General features: G+C 37.0%; 2 protein-coding genes across 4 annotated transcripts in view; both read right to left on the reverse strand.

Annotated features, from left to right (window-relative positions):
• The window catches only part of TPK1 (thiamin pyrophosphokinase 1), a 316,037-nt gene that overhangs the window by 190,050 nt on the left and 103,349 nt on the right, over positions 1-22,638 (reverse strand). For all 3 annotated transcript variants that reach the window (XM_055335380.1, XM_055335382.1, XM_055335381.1), the window contains exon 3: positions 8,303-8,372. In XM_055335380.1, the coding sequence (XP_055191355.1) occupies positions 8,303-8,372 (70 nt within the window). The remainder of the gene's footprint in view (positions 1-8,302; positions 8,373-22,638) is intronic.
• On the reverse strand, positions 14,048-14,305 carry LOC129516053 (NADH dehydrogenase [ubiquinone] 1 alpha subcomplex subunit 3-like). Its single transcript, XM_055335383.1, has one exon. It carries the CDS (start codon positions 14,300-14,302, stop codon positions 14,048-14,050), a length of 255 nt encoding a protein of 84 aa, XP_055191358.1. The 5' UTR covers positions 14,303-14,305.

Genomic DNA, 22,638 nt, shown 5'->3' on the forward strand with positions numbered 1-22,638 from the left:
CTTTTTAATAGAAACTTGTCGAAGCAAGTGACTAAAATTGCTTAAGGCTAGGCTTACAAGAAATCAAGGTAAACCAATGATCTTTAGATTTCCTTAAGTATACATTGTTTCCTTTCTATATATGTTCAAGGATACTGAAAGTATTTTTTTTACTATGCCATCAAATGCACAAACATTAGTTAAAATAAATCCAGTCGCTGAGAAAATTACAGTCACAGGTCAACTGAAATCAATTGTCATATATATTAGAGGTTGAGAACACAATATCTGCTCAGATCCTTGACACCGATTCATTCCATAACAATTTTATATTAATGGTCTTATTCCATAAAAAACTAACGGCACTGAGCAAGCTTTTGCAAGATTTTCACTAAGATACAGGGAATGTAAGTGTTATATATGAATCCCTACTACTATTTATATAACTTGTAGGGTTGAAGTGACAACTTCGAAAATTATGTTTGGCTTTGACTAAAAGAACTAACATTCCTCCCAAAGAATCACTTGAAAAAAGTGGTAACAGATTCCAACTAAAAAGATAATTCTTAAGAATCAGGTCTATCAACCACATCCAATGAACAAACAAGAAGCGACCTTTCTAGGATGTTGTACAATTACTACATGCAAAGCATTAACCATGGGAGAGTATTTACAGCTATTGTCCAACGCATATTCAACTATTCTATAATTCATCACATCATAACTTTGAAGAGCCATCCTCTATCCTGTTTATCCAACTCTTGTGTAAGCAGCCCAAGTAATATATTTCTTCATAAAGATTTCTCCGACTACTCCACAAGACCCTAATCTCTTCCTGAAATGTCCCAGATGGAGAAATCACAGCTCAAGGAAGTGAAATTACTTGCCAATGTCTCCTAGTAATGAGGTCACGGAATCAGATTTTGGATCCTGATCTAAGATTTTTTTTTTTTTTTATGACAGAGAGACAGGGGGTGGGGGGCAGAGTCACCCCCTCTGTGGCAGAGGGAGAGGGAGGCAGAGGGAGAAGCAGGCTCCATACAGGGAGCCTGACAAGGGACTCGATCCCAGGTCTCCAGGATCACACCCTACGCTGAAGGTGGCACCAAACCAGTGGGCCACCGGGACTGCCTAGATCCTGATCTAACTAAAGAGTGTGCATGCCTTCTCACTCCACAATTCCTAACCTGGAATTCCTGTTATCTGCAGTGAATGGACAGAGAACAAAACTGTTATCCATCTGGGGACAGACAGGTCACTGGTTCCTTCAAGAGTGTGTCAGATACTTGCAGCCAGGTACCTGGTTTTGAAGACGATCTGTAACAGTTAGAATTGCATGTTACTTAGTTATTTAAATCACAGTCTGAAGTTGGCTTAGCGAGGGCACAGGGAGTTTAGATAGATTCCCATTGGATCACTCTGAAAAGTGGTATAGATCTGCTCGTAAGAAAGCTGCAAGCAGGGACCCCTGGGTGGCACAGCGGTTTGGCGCCTGCCTTTGGCCCAGGGCGCGATCCTGGAGACCCGGGTTCGAATCCCACATCGGGCTCCCGGTGCATGGAGCCTGCTTCTCCCTCTGCCTGTGTCTCTGCCTCTCTCTCTCTCTGTGACTATCATAAATAAATAAATAAAAATTTAAAAAAAAATTTAGAAAGCTGCAAGCATATATAAAGCTGGGAAGTCTGAAATCCAAACTGTGAGAAAATTGATGGTCTGAACGAAAATAAGGGATCAAGCACGACTCCTTTCCTGTTTGAGCGCTACTAGCTACCCATCATCCCACTTCGTCAAGGCCTGTCTATGTGAATGGTCAACTGTGTGATTTCAGGGAATTTTTACTGTATGCTTATCTTTTAAATTCAACAGAAAGCAGCTCTTAAACATCCGAGCTGAATTAGAATAATGTTTATATATGATCATCTATAGTACTTTCTATTTAGAATGCTGTATTCGTCAATTATTCTGAGAAAAATAACCAAAAAACAACTTCCCCTCCCCATTTCAAGTTCCTATAAGCTAATGACACCAAAATTCATAGCTATTCCTCAGACCAGTATACAGATGAGTTTTAGAGGCTCTGTGTCCTTTAAAATCACAATTAAAAAACACTCTCACATGTAGCACTGATATTCATGTTACTCTCAAAATGTTAATGAATCCAAAGGCAAGAATCTTCATTTCATGATAAAAGACTCATTGAGATAGGAATGAGGACACAATGTAAATATAAGACTTTCTGAAAAAAAGTACGTCATATTCTACACGTGATTTCAGACAAAATGGGCATAATCTTTCTAGATATAAGTCATTGTGGTTTATACTGATTAATAAAATATAATAAACTACCCAAAGTTTCTTCTGAAACCCAGGCAGTGAGAAGAGAAGGCAAAGGAGAAAACAGAGGAAACAGCTTGGCTAAAATGATATGTAAAAGACAAACCCTGATACTCAAGGTAAAGAGTTTAGACTGTATCCAAGAGACAAAACAGAACTTCCCCTCCTCCCTGATAGTCAACACACCTGCTCCCGTGTACACACACACACACACACACACACCCTAACCTTTTAAACTCCAATGGGATCCTCAGAATTGTTTCTAATACCCTCATTCTAGATTAATCGTCCATCCTCTGTGCTTTCCTCTTTCACACAACCTATCACACTGGACTAGAATTTTCTCATTATATGCTTTATAATCTATCATATTGCATACTAATTTCTTCTTTATTTCCATTACTCTAAGTTTTTTCGTGGGTGGGAAACATACATTCTCAGTAACTATGAAAATGTCTAACCATAGAAGGTATCCAATAAGCATTTGAATGAATGAATGAATGAATGAATAACAAGTTAAATGCTACATTCCTATTTCTGCCACTAGACTGTTCTTAGGAGAGTCTGTCTCATTCCAAAGCTCTTTTTACTTTATTTTTTGATCAGTTTACCTCAACTTTCTAATAGAATAAGGTTTACAAATGTTTACATAGCTTTAAAGGTACTTTTTTAAAAGAATGATATCAACTCTTTTTCCCATACGGTCAGATTACTTTCATGTGGCATTGATTATGTAATTCTGGTTGGTTTCTACACATCGCCCACTCTCTTCTTGACACCATTGCTTCTTCAACGTCTTATCATAATTAGTGTGACCATAATTCTCTTATAAGAACCTATAAAAATGTTTCTTGATCCATTTTTCAGGGTCAGACAGCTATCAATTCTGTATATCAGAAAAAGTCCATATAGTCAAAATTTGATATATTATGATTCCATTTTATAAAGACCAGAGATAGGCAGAATTAACAAAACATGTATTGGGTCAGCAGCAGTGTCCTGTGAGGGGAGATGGTGATGGGAGCATGAAGAGGGCTTCTGTAATGCTGGTAATATCCTATTTATTGATCTCTGTACCATTTACTCATCTGCTCCCCTTTGTGAAAATTCATTGAGCTCTATCATTATAATTTGTACACTTTTCTATATGCTTGTTCTTAAGATCTCCTATGGTGGAAAAAGTTGGTATTCACTGCCATCATTGATGGCTTTTCTGACCCTGCTTAGAAACTGATGAAAGCATCTTTTTACAGATACTCTTTGAGTATCTATTAAAGACACAGAAAGAGGAATCACTGGGTCGGAGAGGAAGGTAGGGGTGGGCAGGGCGCTCAACCCTCCCACAACTTTTACTGTTTACCTGGTACCCACAAATAGCAATCTTTCAATATTCTTTGACGTGAACATTTAACACTTAGCTGATCTACTATAGTGTCAACAGAATTGTCACTAGAAAAACAAAAGAGGGTGCGGTGCCTGGATTGCTCAGTCGGGGAAGCGTCTGCCTTCAGCTCAGGTCATGATCCCAGAGTCCCTGGAAGAGCTTCAAGTCAGACTCCCTGTTCATCAGGGAATCTGCTTCTCCCTGTACCTCTCCCCGTACTCATGCTCTCTCTCTCGCGCTCTCTCTCTCTCTCATTTTCTCACAATATTTTTTTTTAAATGCGTTTCTTATCAAATACAAAAACAAATGAGTCCTCCAATGGCTATCAATGATGGGCAAGAAACAAAATCTGTTCCATAAAATCTTCCTAGAAAATCTTACCCTGCTTCACTTGTACTTTTTTCTTTCTGCATCCTGTGATTATTCTGACTACAAGGCTGTGCTTTACCATCCTGGTTCAGACCAATGGTGGGTTTTACCTACTTTTAAGAAGGCAGGAGGCAGATGTTATGAGGCTATCAGGAGTTTTTAATTATAGACTAATGCCAAAATACTGACATGCAACTTCAGTCAGTATCAGGTTAAAGCTGATAATAACTGGAGGCACTGGCTCCTACATCTAATACCCCACCACAGTACCCTACATTTCTAAAAACAGCTATCTGGGGTTAGGAAAACAGTCAATTAAGAGTATGGGAACAGAGTTGTAGAATCACTATGTTGTACATCTGAAATGAATGTAATATCATGTCCTTGTAGCTCAGTAATAAAAAATACATATCATATACTAATCTACATATTATGTTGGAATCAGAAATCAGTGGGGATAGTTCAGATGATTTTGAAAATAATGTTGGAGAAACTAGGTAACCAAATAAATGAAGTTATTAGACTTTTTTCTCGACTGAAAAAAAGAGGGGAGGGGAGAGGAGAGTAGTACAAAGTATGGAGTCTTCCTAAAACCTCTTCCTCTTTAATCTCAAATCCATAACTAAAGCTGAGACTCAAATGTCATTGGGGGTGCCAATCCTACATTTCCCTGACTGGGTCTTCAACCTGCCTCAGTCTGACAGCCAAATTGAGGAACCTGTCAGTCCTCAGGGCATAGGTTATCTGGTTTATATAAAATGTGAAGGTCAACTAAAGTCACTCAAAACCTTATGAGAAGAGAGAACAGAATAACTGTAATAAAATACTCATTTATTAACAAATATTTGTGGAGTATCTAATATTCTCACACAATTTTCTAGGCACCAGGGAGCTTATATTCACCTAAAGAAGAAAACAGTCAGTTTCTATTGCTCCAAAGAGCAGAACCAGCAGAGTAGACTCAAGGTAATTCTTTGCTCCTTAAGAAGTAACAGATGTTTTTTTTTTTCCTCTATTTCTCTCAACTCACTGACATATGTTCAAATCAACACGTATTATTTTCTCAGCAATATAAAATACTTAGGACTTCTTTATGAAAAAACAAATAGAGGCATTTTCAGACATTTATGAAGATGGAATGAAGTGGCACAAGATCAGAACGTCAAGTCACTGCTGATGCTTGCCTCAGCTCTAACGCTCCATAAACCCTCCTCCTCCTCCTGCTCCTCTCTCTTCCGACATCAGTCTTCCTTCCACTCCAAATGTCTTCAGTGGGAGATGATTCTCTACACATTCATGTTTTATTGCATAATTATAAGGTATTACAATGTAGATATGGACTTTAAATAGACAAATACAACAAGCCAAGCAGATCCGCCAATCATACTTGGCTTTTAAAAACTTCTATCTTTTTCCTTTTTCATTGTATGGCTTTTCTGTTAAAAATGCAGCTAATAGAACCATGTTTAGTCACCTATATCCAATTAGTGTAACTGGTTACAATTTGTATTTAATGAGGTTTACTCCAAGGATTTAATTCCCACATGAGGCAGTTAGTGTATTCATCACCATTTAGACACTCTATCCAGGCCAGCCGTTTCCCTAAGTGTCAGAGTATGAATCACGGCACACACATTACTACAATGAGAGAAGGAATGGAAAGTACATTTTCTTTGAACATCTTCGTATACGGTCAAATGATTCTCAGATAGATCATATAAATATTTTGGAAGACTTCCATAAGATTACTTGTAAGTCTGTTAAGAATATTAGAAATGTTATTTTGAAATTTAGGCAAAAACGATGGTATTCACTCCACAAACTTCATAATCTGCTTTGCTTTCTAATGTGAATAAAAGCATCATGTGTTAACTTATTAGCGTCCAGCCCAATCCAGTAAGAGGAATCAGTATAGAAATCTATATTTTTTTTCACAAGCATTTTAGATGGTTTTTATGGTCATAGCACAATTGAGAAGCACTGTGTTAATATCTGTTCACAGCTCTGGTTCATATAAATATGTTCATGAGCTACACCTACCATGAGAAAAATAGTACTCAGTACTAGGTTTCTTGCCAGTAAGCCAGCTATAGGCATGAAACGCAATACCCAATTCATAATCTTGGCCTCATGGGCATCATGCTCTTCCCTGAACTGGCCCGGGCACTGTTTAGAGTATTTTTCATATACTGTCCATGTCAGGTCTTAGAGAATATGGTCAGAGGAAACCATAAAGTTAAAAAAAATAAAGAACCATAAAATGTTAAGAATTTAAACTAGGCTGTCACTATTGCCATACTCTTTGATAATTCATCCAGTCCCTAGACATTAGCATTCCCAGTCTCAAAGGAAACATGTTCTCCTCCTATAAGCAACCGGCTGCTTTCAAAAAGCAGCTCCAATATTAGAAGCCTGAAGTTAAAAATTCTGATGCCATAAAGATGTATTTTATATCATTTCAAACTACATATATTTAATTCACACCTGTGGTATGTTGAATCATAATATTTTTATTTTATTTTTTTGCAGCAAGGAAGTGATTTCTCAAACTATAAACATTTCAGTACATTTAATAACACATATGATAGAAGTGGAACTAAATTTCACAGCTAGTCTACTTATACCTAGACTGTAAATTCTTATGTTTGCCAAGAGGCTGAACTATAAACATGTTGGCAATGAGCTGGATTTAAATTTACTCTCATCAAACGTATTCTCTTGTCTAAAAATAGCTCACCATGCAAAGATAAGAAAAACCAACAGCACAGACAACAAATCATTAAGAAATAAGTCATTTATCTCCTAAAATATATGTGTGTGCATAACTCAAAAGTAACTAAGTTAAATTATACTCAGCTTTACTCAATACTATTACAAAAATCTCATGTCTGCCACAGGATGTATCATTTGTTTATATGAGGTCAGTTTTTATTCATTTAAACCGAGTTTTAGGGATGCCTGGGTGGCTCAGCGGTTAAGCATCTAGCTTCAGTCCAGGGCATGATGGAGTATCGGGATCGAGTCCCACATCAGGCTCCCTGCATGGAGCCTGCTTCTGTCTCTGCCTGTGTCTCTGCTCTCTCTCTCTCATGGTCTCTCATGGATAAATAAAATTTTAAAAAAAATAAAAATAAATAAACTGAGTTTTATTTTAGTCAATGTTCAAAGCCCTTACAGATTTTGAAATTTGATAATGCTACTTAATGAAACTTTTGAAGTAGTAGAGTCAGGGGGTTTTATTTACTTATTTACCAAAAAGTCTTAAGTCAAATTTAATTAGCCAACATATAGTACATCATTAGTTTCAGATGTAGAGTTCAGTAATTCATCAGTTGCGTATAACATCCATGGCTCATCACATCACATGCCCTCCTTCACGCCCATCACCCAGTAACCGCATCCCCCCACCTACCTCCCCTCCAATAAACCTCAGTTTGTTTCCTAGAGTTAAGAGTGTCTCATGCTGGGGATCCCTGGGTGGCGCAGCGGTTTGGTGCCTGCCTTTGGCCCAGGGCGCGATCCTGGAGACCCGGGATCGAATCCCATGTTGGGCTCCAGGTGCATGGAGCCTGCTTCTCCCTCTGCCTGTGTCTCTGCCTCTCTCTGACTATCATAAATAAATAAATTTAAAAAAAAAAAAAGAGTGTCTCATGCTTTGTCTTCCTCTCTGATTTCTCCCCCTTCAGTTTTCCATCCTTTCCTCCTTTCCCCTATGATCCTCTGTGCTGTTTCTTACATTCCACTTATGAGCGAAACCATATGATAACTGTCTTTATCCGTTTGACTAGAATGAAGAGTTCCTTATTTTTTTTAATATTTTTTTTTTATTTATGATAGTCACACACACACACAGAGAGAGAGAGAGAGAGAGAGAGAGAGGCAGAGACACAGGCAGAGGGAGAAGCAGGCTCCATGCACCTGGAGCCCAACATGGGATTCGATCCCGGGTCTCCAGGATCGCGCCCTGGGCCAAAGGCAGGCGCCAAACCGCTGCGCCACCCAGGGATCCCAGAATGAAGAGTTTTTAAGTAAGAATATGATTGGCCTAGTTTTTCTCAGAGATATACTCAAAACAGAGAAACAATACAACATGGTGGAGCAACTCTCTCAGTGAGGTGGTTTTCTGTTAATTTTGAAGCAACGTTAGTTAAGGAGAAACATTCATCAAGGAGAGAATAAAACAAACTGAAGAACAGAATTAGTGGTGTTTTGGACACAGACTAAAAGAAAGCATACCTTTCCCTCTCTCCTTCCATGGTATCATATAAGCGGTTGGCACCTCCATCAGCACAGGCTCTTAAAAGAGCTTCAAATAGAAAAAAAAGAAATAAAAACATTTCAATATAAGCAGCTTAGAGCAGTACCTCACAAATGATAAACATTAAAAAGCAGGCACTCGGACACACACAGTCACGCTTTCCTCTTTGGATCTTTTCACATTCAGCCAGTGACCACTGCAATACAAGTGATCCTACATAGCACACACCCAAGTAATTCAGAATCACCTAAAACGGCATGTATTTCCTTTTTGTATCTTTTTGGATTCCTCTTACTAAATAAAAGAGGAAGAGTGTATAGTGTGTCTTCAATATCTCTTGAAGCTAGTTTTTTTCCTTCTTTACAAAAGAAGAGAGGCCTCATGCTCAGTAAGAGACAATGGGACATGGTTATCACGTTTTGCCCTTCATTAATTTTTACAGATGTGTTCTATTTGTGGAAGGTATAAGTTTTCATATTTTGTTCTGATATAAAAAGTTTCTTTAAAAATAAAATTATAGATATAAGATTGTTAAGACTTTTTAAGATTAAGTAACCGATAATCTAGATAATGTGTGAACGCTATTAACCATCAGGTTGCACAAAATTAAAATTTGGGAAATACTAAGATATTCGTGTAAGGCTGGCTGTCTCCCCAACTGAGACTTTTAGGTCTTGCTTTCACTCTGGGATTTGATGCTGCTAATCAACTGTTCTTCAAATTCTCTTAATCCACAGATTACTATTTTGTTGTTATTGTTACTTTTTTAATTTCAGAATACCAGAACACATTAAACATTCAATATACACCGGTCCTCTTCCTCAATTTTTGTTAGAATGAATATAAATCTAAAAAAGCCTGTGTTCCTGGGAAAAAAAAAAAAAGCCTAAGCTATGTAAACAGTGCATGACAAAAATAAGAATTTTTACAAAGATATTTACCAATTACCTACAAGACACATTTCCTTAGGAGGAATGGCACCCAAATTCAAATGAAGCCACAAACATAACTTGCAGAAGATCACAGAATATTCTGCACATTTCCTAAATATCAAAACCTTAAAGCTCAAAACCATCAAAAGGCAAAATGGGTCTCACATATAAAATATGGCATGGAACTGAATAGGGAGATAGAAAGACTGATAAATAGAAACCGATGGTAAACTATCAGCAATTTAGGTATATAAAACAATCATCTGTGAACAAAATTAACAATATAGGACATCCTTTTATATAAGAATCAGTTCACCCAAGTAATAGGAAAACCTAAGAAATAGTTTTTAGTGGCTACGGATTATTGAATAGAATAAGTTGTCAACTTCACAGTATAGTCTTCCGCAAAGATCTCACGAAATTCAACATTTATACCTGTTATGTTCCAAGCCCTAAACACAAGAGCGAAATTACAAACAGATCTAATACCCTGGTCTTACGACTGAGCAGGAGAGAGAGACCAAAGCCTGATGTGCTGCAGGCTCTGATCACCACTATAATAAAAGCAACAAAATACAACAAGGAAGGGAGACGTGAATTTCAGTAAGCAATTCTGTAAAACTGCTTATCAATAAATCCAGTTCAGGTAAGATTAGTGTTACTTTCATATTACCGAAACTTTCTCTAATGTCTATTCCTTCTTATGCCTAAATTTAAATTGGTATTTTTAGAGTAGCTTATGAAAAGAGAAATATTTAGATCATAGGAAGCAAATCTGTCCACATCTATTACTGTTTTAAATGGCAAAGGATGCTCAAATAACCATGAGGAAATCTACAGACTTTTCTCTCATTACCTTTAAGTTGAGAGTAGGGCTACAATCACCCTGAAAGGAGAAACAAGTTCCTGTCTGCCCCTAAAACTATTTGTTTTCAATACAGTCTGACCAAAAAAAAAAAAAAAATGTATTCTACCCTCTTTAAATTTTAGTAATAAAATATTGCAGCTAGTTTGAAATACTTTCCATATATGTAGATAAAATTACGTTTGAATGGTAGAGTATTTCTTTTTTTTTTTTTAAGATTTATTTATTCATTCATTCAGAGAGAGCGAAGAGAGAGGCACAGACACAGGCGGAGGGAGAAGCAGGCTCCATGCAGGAAGCCCGATGTGGGACTCGATCCCAGGTCTCCAGGATCACACCCCAGCTGCAGGCGGCGCTAAACCGCTGCGCCACCAGGGCTGCCCTGGTAGAGTATTTCAAACATAAATAATGATGGCATGAATTCATTGATAGCACCTAGAAAAATGAGTTACAAATATTACTGTTAATGAAAGTGGCAAACCAAAAGAACCAAAGGTAGAAGTAATTTTACATAAAATGTTTTTTATAAGTTATAATGGATCATCCTCAAAAACTTATTCACTTCACCATTTAAATTGTATCTTGTAAAATTTTCATTGGCTTATACAGCAAAAGTTTTGCAGATTTGTCAAATATCACAATGTCAATGGTTGAGCAATTATTTACTGTGCATCAGGCTGATAATATACATTAAAATCATTAACTTTATATATTGGTACTACCAGTTAGTATATCAAATGCATCTGTAACTAACAACTTTTTTTAAACTGGCATAATGTAATCTAATGTTACTGACAGATAATGAAGAGCTCCATTCAAAATCAGAGGTTAATTGGCTATTTTCTTAATTTCTGTTGAATAACGTTGGATAGAAATAATTTGACTTTCTCAACAGTAGACTATTAAATTAGTTGCAAGTATTAAAATGAAAGAAAAGTAAATAAAGTTTAAAAGCACTTTTCAATTTAATTCAGAGAAAACAGTTATCGAAGATTTCAATTCTAATCTAGGTCACTTATTAGTCCTATGACTTTGGCAATCCAAAACCTGCTGATCCCAATGTATAATAAAAATTATTATATATTTTGCCACATTCACAGAATTTTTCAGGAAGACAACACAGACAAAGCTAGAAGGAAGTACCATGGGAAATATTCTCTTATATGCTGTTGATGACACTTAAATTTGAGGGACAGTTTGCAGATTAATTTAATAAATAATGCAGACAAAAATTTAAATGTGCATCTCTCTGACCCAAAATTTCTATGTAGTCTTTATAAACACATGCCCTAATTCACAAGGGCACATGTACAAGGATGTTCATTGTGATAATATGTATAATCATGAAAAACTACTAGCAAACTTAACTGGTCACCAGCTGAGTATTGGCAAAATATCACAACCATAGTAGGGAACCATAAAAAAAGAGGGTATCTCTTACATGCATTTGTATGTTATCATTTATTAGATATATTGTTATGCAAGACTTTTTTTTAAAGATTTTATTTATTCATAAGAGACAGGCACAGGCAGAGGTAGAAGCAGGCTCCCTGTGGGGAGGGTCTCTTGCAATAGCAATTCAGAGAACCTATAGGAGTATAGTAAATCCAAGAAAACTTAAGAATCAGGCAAAAGTAACTTTATCAAGAATGCGTATCAAGTAATTAGTAAATAGCACTGATGAGATGCACTTGTGCTGCAGAACAGAGGGATGCTCAACAGAGTCCTGAGGACGCTCATAACTAGCATAAGATAAGCCCCAAGAATCAATAGCTTTTGTGGCCATTTGCATCCTAAACTGGAATGACTGGAACATTTCAAAGTTACTCCTGGGATATGACTAGACCTTTACTATTTTTGTATCAAACAAGTTTTATTTTCTGTCTTGTACCCTTCCTTAAAGCTAAGTAAACTTAGTGCCGAGTAAAGCCTATCATGTCTTTTGAGTTTGTTAATCCAAACCCAAGACCACTTCTGTAGTTCACACACCCAACTCCTTAACAGTGATTATTGTGAGGAATGGGCATGGTGTCATGGAGAAGACATTTTTTTTCACTCTTTAAATGCTGTGCTGTTAAAAATATTTGTACAAGAAATTTGAATTACGTTGTAATTATAATTTGAAATTCAACAGTAATAACTAAAAAGGGGAAATACACCTAACAATTCCAGATTTAATCCCATTTTTGGAAGGAATTAACTGTTTTGTCAGACTGTCAGGACTGAAGATGCCTGCGGTTAATCTAGACAAAAGGGAAGATCCAGAATCTTATTTAGAAGAAGTCTTACTGTATCCCTAGAGAGCTAAATAATTCCAATTACTCAAATCTTGTTTATTCCCTAGTATCCCAAAGATTCAATTAGTCCTTGTGTACCTGAAATCAATCTCATCTGTCAACTACTGGATTGAGAGAGGATTCTTTCCTGGCCTGAAGCAGTAAACCACTCCGTCCCCAACTTCTACCCCCATAACAGCTGTAGCATCCATATAAGTTAGTCCAATTATGGGGGAGGCAAAGTAGTTCCCTTCTGGATGAGACTCAGAAACAGTTCACTGACAAAGACACACCAAGAAGAAAATGATAATCAATGACAAACATGTGAGTCCATACACAACTACACAGATGCCAATAGGTTAACTATCAAACACTACAGAGAACTATGTTGTTTTTATTACAGTAAGAACACTTAACATGAAACCTATACTCTTAAGAGCTTAACTAAACAATGCAGTATTGTCAATGATAGGTGCAGTGTTGTAGAACAGATCTCTAGAACTGAATACCAACTCCCCATTTGCTCCTTCCCTCAACCCCAGGCAACCACTATTCTATTTTTTTGTTTTTAAGATAGATAGATAGATTTATTTATTTATTTATTGAGAGAGAGAGAGAGAGAGAGAGAGAGAGAGAGAGAGAGAGAGAGAGGGGCAGAGGGAGAAGCAGGCTCCATGCAGGGAGTCCGACGTGGGACGTGATCCCGGGTCTCACAGGATCACACCCCGAGCTGCAGGCAGTGCTAAACCGCTGCGCCACCGGGGCTGTCCGGCAACCACTATTCTAGTCTCTGCTTCCAGGTTTGACTATTCTAGCTACCTCATACACAGGAACCAGGCAGTATTTTTCCTTTTGTGCCTGGCTTCTTTCACTTATCTTAATGTCCTCCAGGTTATTCCATGTTTTCACATATTGCAAGATTTTCTTCCTTTTATTTTTTGTTTTTGGGTGGGGGATCCTCTTCACCCATTTCTCCCATCCCAGTTCCACTTTCTCTAGCAACCACCAATTTGTTCTCTTTATAGGTGCTATTGTTGTTATTTATTTATTTTTTTTTGGAAGATATATGGTCTACAAACATTTTTTCCCATTCTGTAGTTTGTATTTTCACTCTGTTATTTCCTCTGTTGTACAAAAACTTTCTGGTTTGATGTAATCTCTACTACCTAATTTAGCTTTTGTTGCTTATGATTTCATATCCATGAAATCACCACCAAAACTAATGTCATGAAGTTTTCCCCCTATATTTTCTTCTGGAAGTTTTACAGTTCTGGGTTTTACATTTAAATCTTTAATCCATTTTACATTGAAGAAAAGTGTTTTTAACCAATTTTCATCATTAGAGACAATACTTAGCAATAATTCACATGTCATACTTAAATCAGCCAAGAGGCTTTAAATCAGTGAATTCTTCCAGAATTATCTCTTGCTTAAAAAACATTTAATTTACCTACAGTCATTCTCTTCCTGTGTTAAAAACTCAACCATACAATGAAGCCTAATAAGAAACAGGTTCTATGTAAGAATTCATGAAAGTTTTCGTTAATGAACTATTATCTTTAAGCAAATTTGGTATTTTTTTTTTCTGGGGTCACTCTATGCATTTTATTGGCTACAGGGGAGGGGCCACCTCCATGTCACCAGAGGTGCTCACAATTCCTTTAGCCACTCCAGGCTGGGGCCCTGGGAGTCCTGGAGGTGGCTGGGCACATCGGACATGTTCCCATCATCTCGGAGAGGCACTGGATAGTTGTAGGGCGTGGCCTGGTGGATCATGGTGGCGTACTTGGTGAAGGGACTGAGGGTGAGCAGAATCACAGCGAGGCCCCCGATGGTGAAGGACGCAACCAGCATCGGCTCTTTGGCCCAGGCATCCTTGAGGAAGGCGGCGAGTCTCCTGGCCATCTTGGTCTCTAAATTTGGTATTTCTTAAACACTTCATAAAGAAATAGAACATCTGTGTAGGATATTTCTGTTTTTTAAAAGAAAAGTTATAGGATCTTCCTTGGAGATCTTCCATAAGTGGGAATGTTTAATATATTGATCAGTGATAAAAGGGAAAAAAACATGTAAGATAAAATTGTAAAATAATATGTAAAATAATACAGGTATTGATTCTTACATTTATACAATTATAAGCATAAGATATTGGTTACAGTGGTACTTTTACAGAAGAGGGCAGGCTTAGGAAAATGATATATTTTCACAGTCTTGGTCATAAGTAACATTAAAAATACACCCAAATCCAGATTTGGCATATAGCCCAATCTATGCCATTACAATCTCCTCTGTGATCCTGCCAAAAATAATGACACCACAAGAGACTTTCCACATTCTCTTTTCTATTGTCCTGCAACCAGTGACTCAGACCTGAAATTGAGAAGCCTGGATCTGTGATCTATCATATCGACAGAGAATAAAGTCAATACAGTAGAGGTAAAGCAATCAGGGCATGAGCACTGTTTGGGTCTCATACCAAAGGCAAGGGCCAGGCATTAGCCCTTTCAATTATATAAGCTATAAACTCCTTGTTTGACCTTAGGCCAATTTGAGTTGGGTTCTCCAGCATTTGAAACAGGAAGTGCCCTAGGGACCCCTGACTGGCTCAGTGGTTGAGTGTCTGCCTTTGGTTCAAGCCTGCTTCTCCCTCTGCCTTTGTGTCTCTCATGAATGAAAAAAAAAAAAAAAAAGTAACAGGAAGAGCCCTAATATATAAATGTTAATTTCTATTTCAAAGACACCAAATCTTTTATCATTCAGAGATAATATCTTATTGTATCTCAAATCTGTGACTGACCAAGCCCTGGAGAAGAACTGCATATTTCTGTAGAGAGTATATACTAATAATTGGCAGACTATCACCAGCAAAGCCTTGATCATGGTCCAAATCTGTCAGTTTGTGGACATGGTTAACCATGGACATGGCTAACAGAGATAGATAAGCATGCTTTTCCTATAAAGACATTATTTCATGTGCAAACACTTTCATTCAGAGGATTTCATGAAAATAACGTATTCTCTATGTGACATAGCAACAATTTACTTTGCTCATAGGAGTATTGAAATGTGTAATTATTTGCTGTTTACATAACAGTTTTAGATAAAAGTTTTATTCATAATATATTTATGTATAATTATTTAAAAGCTCACATTTGTAATATCCTACAAAGTAGGTAGCATACTCTTTAAATTTTAATCTAGTCAATAACACAGAATTTTCCATATTTCAAATAAAAAACAAGTGGTTTATATAGAGCATCTATATACACACTGCTGTGCTAGTCCTAATAACCTGGCTCATGCCATATAATGAAGATTTTCTTTTTATCTATAGGTAAATGTTGCAGTGTAAATTCTCTCTGCCACCTTTCTATCTCTTCCCCTCCTAGTTATGCACCACGAAGATAAAGTATGACATTTAGCTATCCTTGATGGAATTTATAAAGTGTCTAAAATCAGGTACCCCTTTAACACTGAGTATTACCAAATACTTAATTACTAAACATCTTAAAAACAGCCAAGAGTGGGACACCTGGGTGACTCAGTGGTTGAGTATCTCCCTTTGGCTCAGGTCATGATCCCAGGGTCCAGGGATCAAGTCCCACAACAGGCTCCTCACAGGGAGCCTGCTTCTCTCTCTTCCTATGCCTCTGCCTCTCTCTGTGTCTCTCATGATAAATAAATAAAATCTTAAAAACAAAAAAATAACAGCCAAGGGTCTGTTTATCCTAACTAGCATAGGGAACATTTTTTAAAAAGATGAGTAAAGCTCATAATGGGTAAAGACTGCAAATAGTTAAGTAGCACAGAAAAAGATGGTCCTATATATGTGAAGCCAGCACATGTATGTTTGTCTAAATGTGAGTTGTTAAAAACAAGGCTGAGGGATGCCTGGGTGGTTCAGTGGTTGAGCGTCTGCCTTTGGCTCAGGTTGTGATCCCAGGGTGCTGGAATCAAGTCCTGCATCAGGCCCCCTATAGGGAGCCTGCTTCTCCCACTGCCTGTGTGTGTCTCTGCCTCTGTGTCTCTCTCTTGAATAAAAAAATAAAATCTTTAAAAAACAAACAAACAAAAAACACGAAGGCTGAGTATACTCCAAATTGCTAAATTTTAACTACAGGATTACGGTGGCAAATATGCAGGCTCAATCTACAGTGAGTAAGAAAACATACAATAGACCTTTGCTGGGGTTCTTATAACACAGGGTTGTTCAACACTGACACTATTCACATTTTGGGCTTTTTGTAGTGACGGGTTTTTCAGTGCATTGTAGAATGTTTCCCAGCATCCCTGGCCCCTACCCAAGTAGAGGCCGGTAGCAGCCCCAAGTTGTGAAGACCAAAGTCATATATCTGCAGACAAGCCAAATGTCCCCACCAGGGCCAAGTCATTCCCAGTCAAGATCAAGTGCTCTAACCGGGGGACCATTTATACCTCAGCAGGCTGCCCATAATCCCTTAATACCCAGCACTAAGGCAGACTGTTCTCTAAAGTGTTATTCTCTAAACTTCCAAATTAAAAGCAAGACTATCACCTAGAAACCATGTTCTACCTAACTACCAAAGTCAGGTGAATTAACAAAGAAAGACATTTCCTAACTAAATTGCCTTCGTTTCTATTCTGGATGCAAATCTACCATCTTAACCTCCATTATAGACATTTTGAATAATTCAGTAAGACTTTGCAGATAATCTCTACATGGATACTCTGGAAAAACGTCTAGTATGATCCCACACCCTGTTTATGCTTCATATTCATTTGACCCTTAGTACTAAATTATGGCCACTATTCACAAAAGGTGAAGCCAGGTCCTTTTGACTGTCTTCTGGGAACTGCTGGGTAATTTCCATCAACAACCAAGTCTGATAAGAACCACCACTGCACAGATATCACCCTAGATGGTGAGCATGAAAAGCAACAACTTCTATTTGCTCAGTTCATTTCATAATATACAAAGATTGGTAAGGTGGTGGTAACAAAATAAGGAAAAGTGGCAAATCTGTATGAATGAGCAAAAATAACATGTGTAGAACTACTAAGAGTTGAAATAAAAGGTCAATGATGGGGCCTGGTCCACTTAGCAAAAATAAAAATCTTTAAATAAAAATCACTTTGTTGATGCAAATAGGTAACATTATAGAAGGTAGAGAGATTTGGAGCCAAACCTGCATTCTTTGCCTGTTCCTTTGGTACCAGAATTCCTTCCCCTACTCCTTTTTCTTATGAATCAGTGTTAACAGATCTCAGAACTTATATGTGAGACATATCAAATGAGAGATTTATTTATTGTTACATGTATCAAAAGTGAAATGTCTCAAAATCAGATATTTGCTGTACAAGACAGTGATAACATTTATCTTATTTTGTAGATAAAAAAAACCTACGGATAATGTCTGTTCCTTTGCTAGTATCTCTGATATCTTTATAAAAATATTTTAACACTATTTAGTGAGAGTTTCTAGCAAACAAATCTATTCTCTTAAACAATCATCATTAAAAGTGGTAATAATAGGTTAACTTCAGTAATTGGGCCTTACTACAAAATAATTAGAAACAGAAATAATTACATATTATTACTACCAAATAATGTAAGAATTTCACATTATAGTCTTACAAATTGACTATGCTCTTTTTCTAACTAAGCACAAACAATTATACCCTAATTCTCCTTTCTGCTTAGGGAAAAAAAAAAAAAGTAGAGGTGGGGGAGCTATTTGAAGGCTATGAGTAGAAAAAAGAACTAGAGATAGTGCTCCTAGTAGAAGACAGAAAGAGGAGGAATCCATGCATTCAGGTTAAAAGCAAGGGGTGACTACCCAAAACCTCCTTAGGCCAAGAATCACCACCACATGGGATGAAGCACAATTAAAAAGCAAAGTGCTTCACGGGGGTGGATAAGTGCTTTATTAACTACCACATTTCTTAGTTTGTAAGTTATCTCAGGGCACTTTTCGAGATAAAATTCATCTTAATCTTTAAAGCATGATTTATCAAGATATGAAAAGGCTTATTTTTTAAAGTAATTAAACAAAGGCCAGTTGCTTCGGCCTTTAGTCAGATAAGGGCATAGCTGTTAAGAGATAAAGTTGAGAAGTAGTCAAAGACCACATTAAACTCTATTCTATACCATGACCTGCTTAAGTATAAAGGGAAGTCATTAAGGGTTTTAAGTTTGAGACTGTTGTACTCTAACTTATATACTAAAGATAGTTCCATGTTGGGAACAAGTTAGAAGGAGACAGGAATGGAAGTAATGGAAATTAGTTAGGAGAGAAGATGGTGGCTTCTACCAAGAGGGCAGCACATAAGGTAGGGAGAAATGAATGTACCTCAACACACATTCAGGAGGTGGAAGCGATTGTTGGCTCAGAAACTGGATGTGGAGGATCGTGCAAAAGGAACCACAGAATACTGACTAAACACTCCCCAAATGCTTTAATATCCTGCAAAGTCTCAAGGAGCCAATTCCTTCTTCCCCTGTGTACTAATATCTCCTGGCCACCCTCAAGCCTGATGCAGTACCTCACACATGCAGTAAGTCCTTGCTGACCTCAAGAGACATACATCACAGCCAAAACATTTTTGGGGCACCTGGATGACTCAGTGGTTGAACGTCTGCCTTTGGCTCAGGTCGTGATCCCAGGGTTCTGGGATCAAGTCCCACACCAGGCTCCCTCTGCCTCTCTGTGTTTCTCATGAATAAATAAATAAAATCTTAAAAAAAAAAAATTTGAATGGCTCAGGCTATTCTAGATTTTTAAGGTACTTTCTATCTTAACTCAGGAGGGTACAAAAGGTCCTGTGGGATACTGAGTTTATTAGATATTTTCTATCGTGATCCAGATTAAAATTCTAGCCTGAAATATAGAACAAAGTTCAGTTATAAAATGCGCTTTTGTACTTGTGTACATCAAAAGGACACGTCTCCATGTGTGCATCCTTTTTCAGCAAAGACTGAAATAATTCATAGGAAGTATACCAAGAAAAATATCCCTAGCATTTTTAATCCTAAATTTTTACTCTCAAAAAAATATAGTACAGACCTGAAGGAAATCCTTTAAATGTGTAGAATGTATCTTATAAGTCTAAAATCATTTAAAACACAGCCAAGAATAGGAGAACATCTCTGTGACCTCCACCTAAAATTGCCAATTGTTTTCACTCAGAACTCTGTGTTACCTAAAGAACTATAGGAGTTTATTTATATTCCCTAGATACCTACCTCTCTAATGCTCAAACCTACTCCCATCCCCTTACCATCATTCTGGATATAAGGGCTTTCACAGTATTATTTTTTAACTTCCTTTAGCATGCATTTGCATCAATGAGCCACATATGATATTATGTGATATGTATTATTTTTAATTTTAAAAAAAATTATGTTCCAAAACTTTTTATGATTTGACATTATGTAATGAGGGCTTTCCACTTAGAAATAAAAGTCTAGACTAATAGATTCACTTAACTACTGTACAGAATTTACAAACATGTCAAAAATATCTGATTTATTATACATGCATGTTTTAGCTGTTTTTTTAAATGTTGCAATTATCATTTAGATGCCTCTTTGTTCACAAATCGAACATTTTCTCATTTTCTCAATGGTATATACCTAATGGATAATTACTAGGTCATAGAATTTGCACATTATTAATTTTACTACACGATACTGAATTGTTATACACATTGACTTTAACAACTTACACCAAGTAAAATTTTATTTTTTAAGTAGCAAACTGAAGCAAATGCATTCGTCTCCATTTGTATTAAATAGGTGTGCACAAGATTTGATTAAGAATTTATTATGACTACTGTGCCAGAAGCAGTTTCATCTACTAGCAAAAGTGAAAGGTGTTGACCAGCTGGAAAGTGGGTCTTGGATGGAGACTGGCAACCTTCTTAATTCCCCTGCTGAGTTGTCCTCTGTAATAAATCCTCAGCAACTTATCTCTAGGAAGCCTGTTCTCCACTGCCCTACCTTATGACTAGATACGGGATTCTTCTAGCCGTGGGTGCCTCAGTTCTCCTGACAGTTGGTATTCCTATTACTAGGGATAGGCATCCATCTACATAACCCTCCTGATAGATTTTACTCATTCATTCCTTTGTAGGCAGGTAATGAACGAATGAGCACCAACTGTAGCCAGATATCTAACCAGCAATAACCAGACACAGTTCCAACTGTCCAGGAGAGCATAGTCTAGATAGAGCTATACGATACAGTAGCCACTTACACACTTGATCATCTGAACTGCAGCTTGTCTCAACTGAGATGTGCTACTCCAACTGTAAAATAAACACTAGATTTTGAAGACTCAGTGTAAAAAGAATATAAAACATAATAATGTTATATTGGTTCTATGCTGAAATGATATTCTGAATATGCTGTGTTAAATATAACAGTATTAGAATTAATTTCTCTTTCTTTTTACTTTAACATGGCTACAAGAAAATTCAAGTCTTTATTTGTGGCTCACATTATATTAACCAACACTGGTCAAGAAGGTATGAGAGGGGTGCCTGGCAGCTCAGTCAGAAGAGCATGCAACTCTTTCAAGACCCACACTGGCTGTAGAGATTACTTAAATAAATTAAAACCTTAAAGAAAGAAGGTATGAGAGACAAGACAATGAGGTGGAGAAAGTTTAAAGCTCTATGGGAGCATGCAGAAAGGGCAAAGCCCATTCAGCTTTAGTCACAAAAACCAAGCCACAGGAACTGAGACAAATAAAAAAATAATGTTTTATTATTTGAAAAATATGAGTTAGCTAGACGGAAAAAGAAGAAGGGAACGAATTCATTTCAGGCAGAAGCCCAGAGTTGAGAGAAAACAAAAACTAGCTACTCTGACAGAATCTAGGCAGATTAGTCCACGTTACTCCTGGTAACCCGTGGCAAACTCAGAAGTTTCATTTAAAATAATAATAATCATCTTCTTGTATTATTTCTTCCCTAAAGGAGGCAACTGCAGACAAGTGAAACAAAACTTCCCACAGAAAATAAATTTTAACCAATTATTTAGCTCACAGTGCCAATTACTTACTTCTCAGAATCACAAATATCTAAAAGGTAAGCAGATGTGTCAATAACATGATAAGGGAACACAGTGCCCAGGACAAAACCTATCACCCCCAGCATATATGAACCTGTCTCATCCCAAAGGAAAAAGCTGAAGAGTATCTTACAACCTCAGGGCTTTAGCACAAGTCCTAACTCAAAAAAACTACATGAGAACAGTAGAATCTTCATATTACAGCAATTTAAAAAATATTATCACTAGCTTTTCTTTGTTCTAGGGCTAAAGGTGCCTTTATCATTTTATTATTTTTCAAATTAAGAGATGAATGGGATGCAAAATTAGAATTCTGATCAACTCAGTGAACACAGTTACACAAAAAGAAGAAAAAGCCTTTTATTTATTCTAGTTCTATCGCAAACATCAAGCATCACTGCAAACACTTTCATTAACAAGTGCAAAATAAAAACAAAAGTCAGTGGAAATGTAAGAAAGAGCAAAAATAAAAATACTGAGATTTGTTGTTGGATGATAGTTTTTAACAGGATTTTAAAAAGAATTAATTTCAACAGCTGGAAATTGCATTTGGCTCATGTTAAAGAAACGTTGCTGTTGCTGTTTGCAAACATGATGAATGGAGAGCAGCTTGCAAGCATGATGGATAAAAATAAATATTTCATTATGCAAAATGTGTTTCATTGTTGGGTTTGTAAATCTGAAACAATTATAAGTACTGCATGGCAGCCGAGCTGCTGTTTTCACAGACTGCCAGGGTTTGGGTTTTGTTGTTGTTGTTTTTCTCTTTCTCTTTTCCTTCTTTTAGCTGCAGTGTTTGAAAATGACTTTTGGTATTTGATCGAAACTAAAATAACTATCTCCTTCCCCCACCAAAGTATAGAACCATGATTTTTTTCCCTCTGTATCTTTGCTCCTTGGAACATAAAAAGCAACACTACGTTGAACTCACTGATAGGAAACCAGTGCCTCCAGATGGGATAGCCCCCAAATAAAAGTTATGCCCATTCTTTTTCAAAAATGTATTCAACTGGTTTTAAAAATTCATAGGATATACAACTTCATAAATGTGCAAAGAAGTACACTATGGCCCAGAGAAATTAACTGAGATGGAAATATTGATCCCTACGATATAGTGAATAAATGCAACACCAGTGTGTGCCCTGGAAACAATCCGCACAGTACACTGAGGCCACTCTTGTTCATAGTT

This window comes from Nyctereutes procyonoides, unplaced genomic scaffold (genome assembly GCF_905146905.1).
Source record: "Nyctereutes procyonoides isolate TBG_1078 unplaced genomic scaffold, NYPRO_anot_genome, whole genome shotgun sequence".
Lineage (NCBI taxonomy): Eukaryota > Metazoa > Chordata > Mammalia > Carnivora > Canidae > Nyctereutes > Nyctereutes procyonoides.

Coding starts and splice junctions, on each gene's coding strand:
- LOC129516053 (XM_055335383.1), bottom strand. CDS start 14,302: ATGGCCAGGAGACTCGCCGCCTTCCTCAAGGATGCCTGGGCCAAAGAG.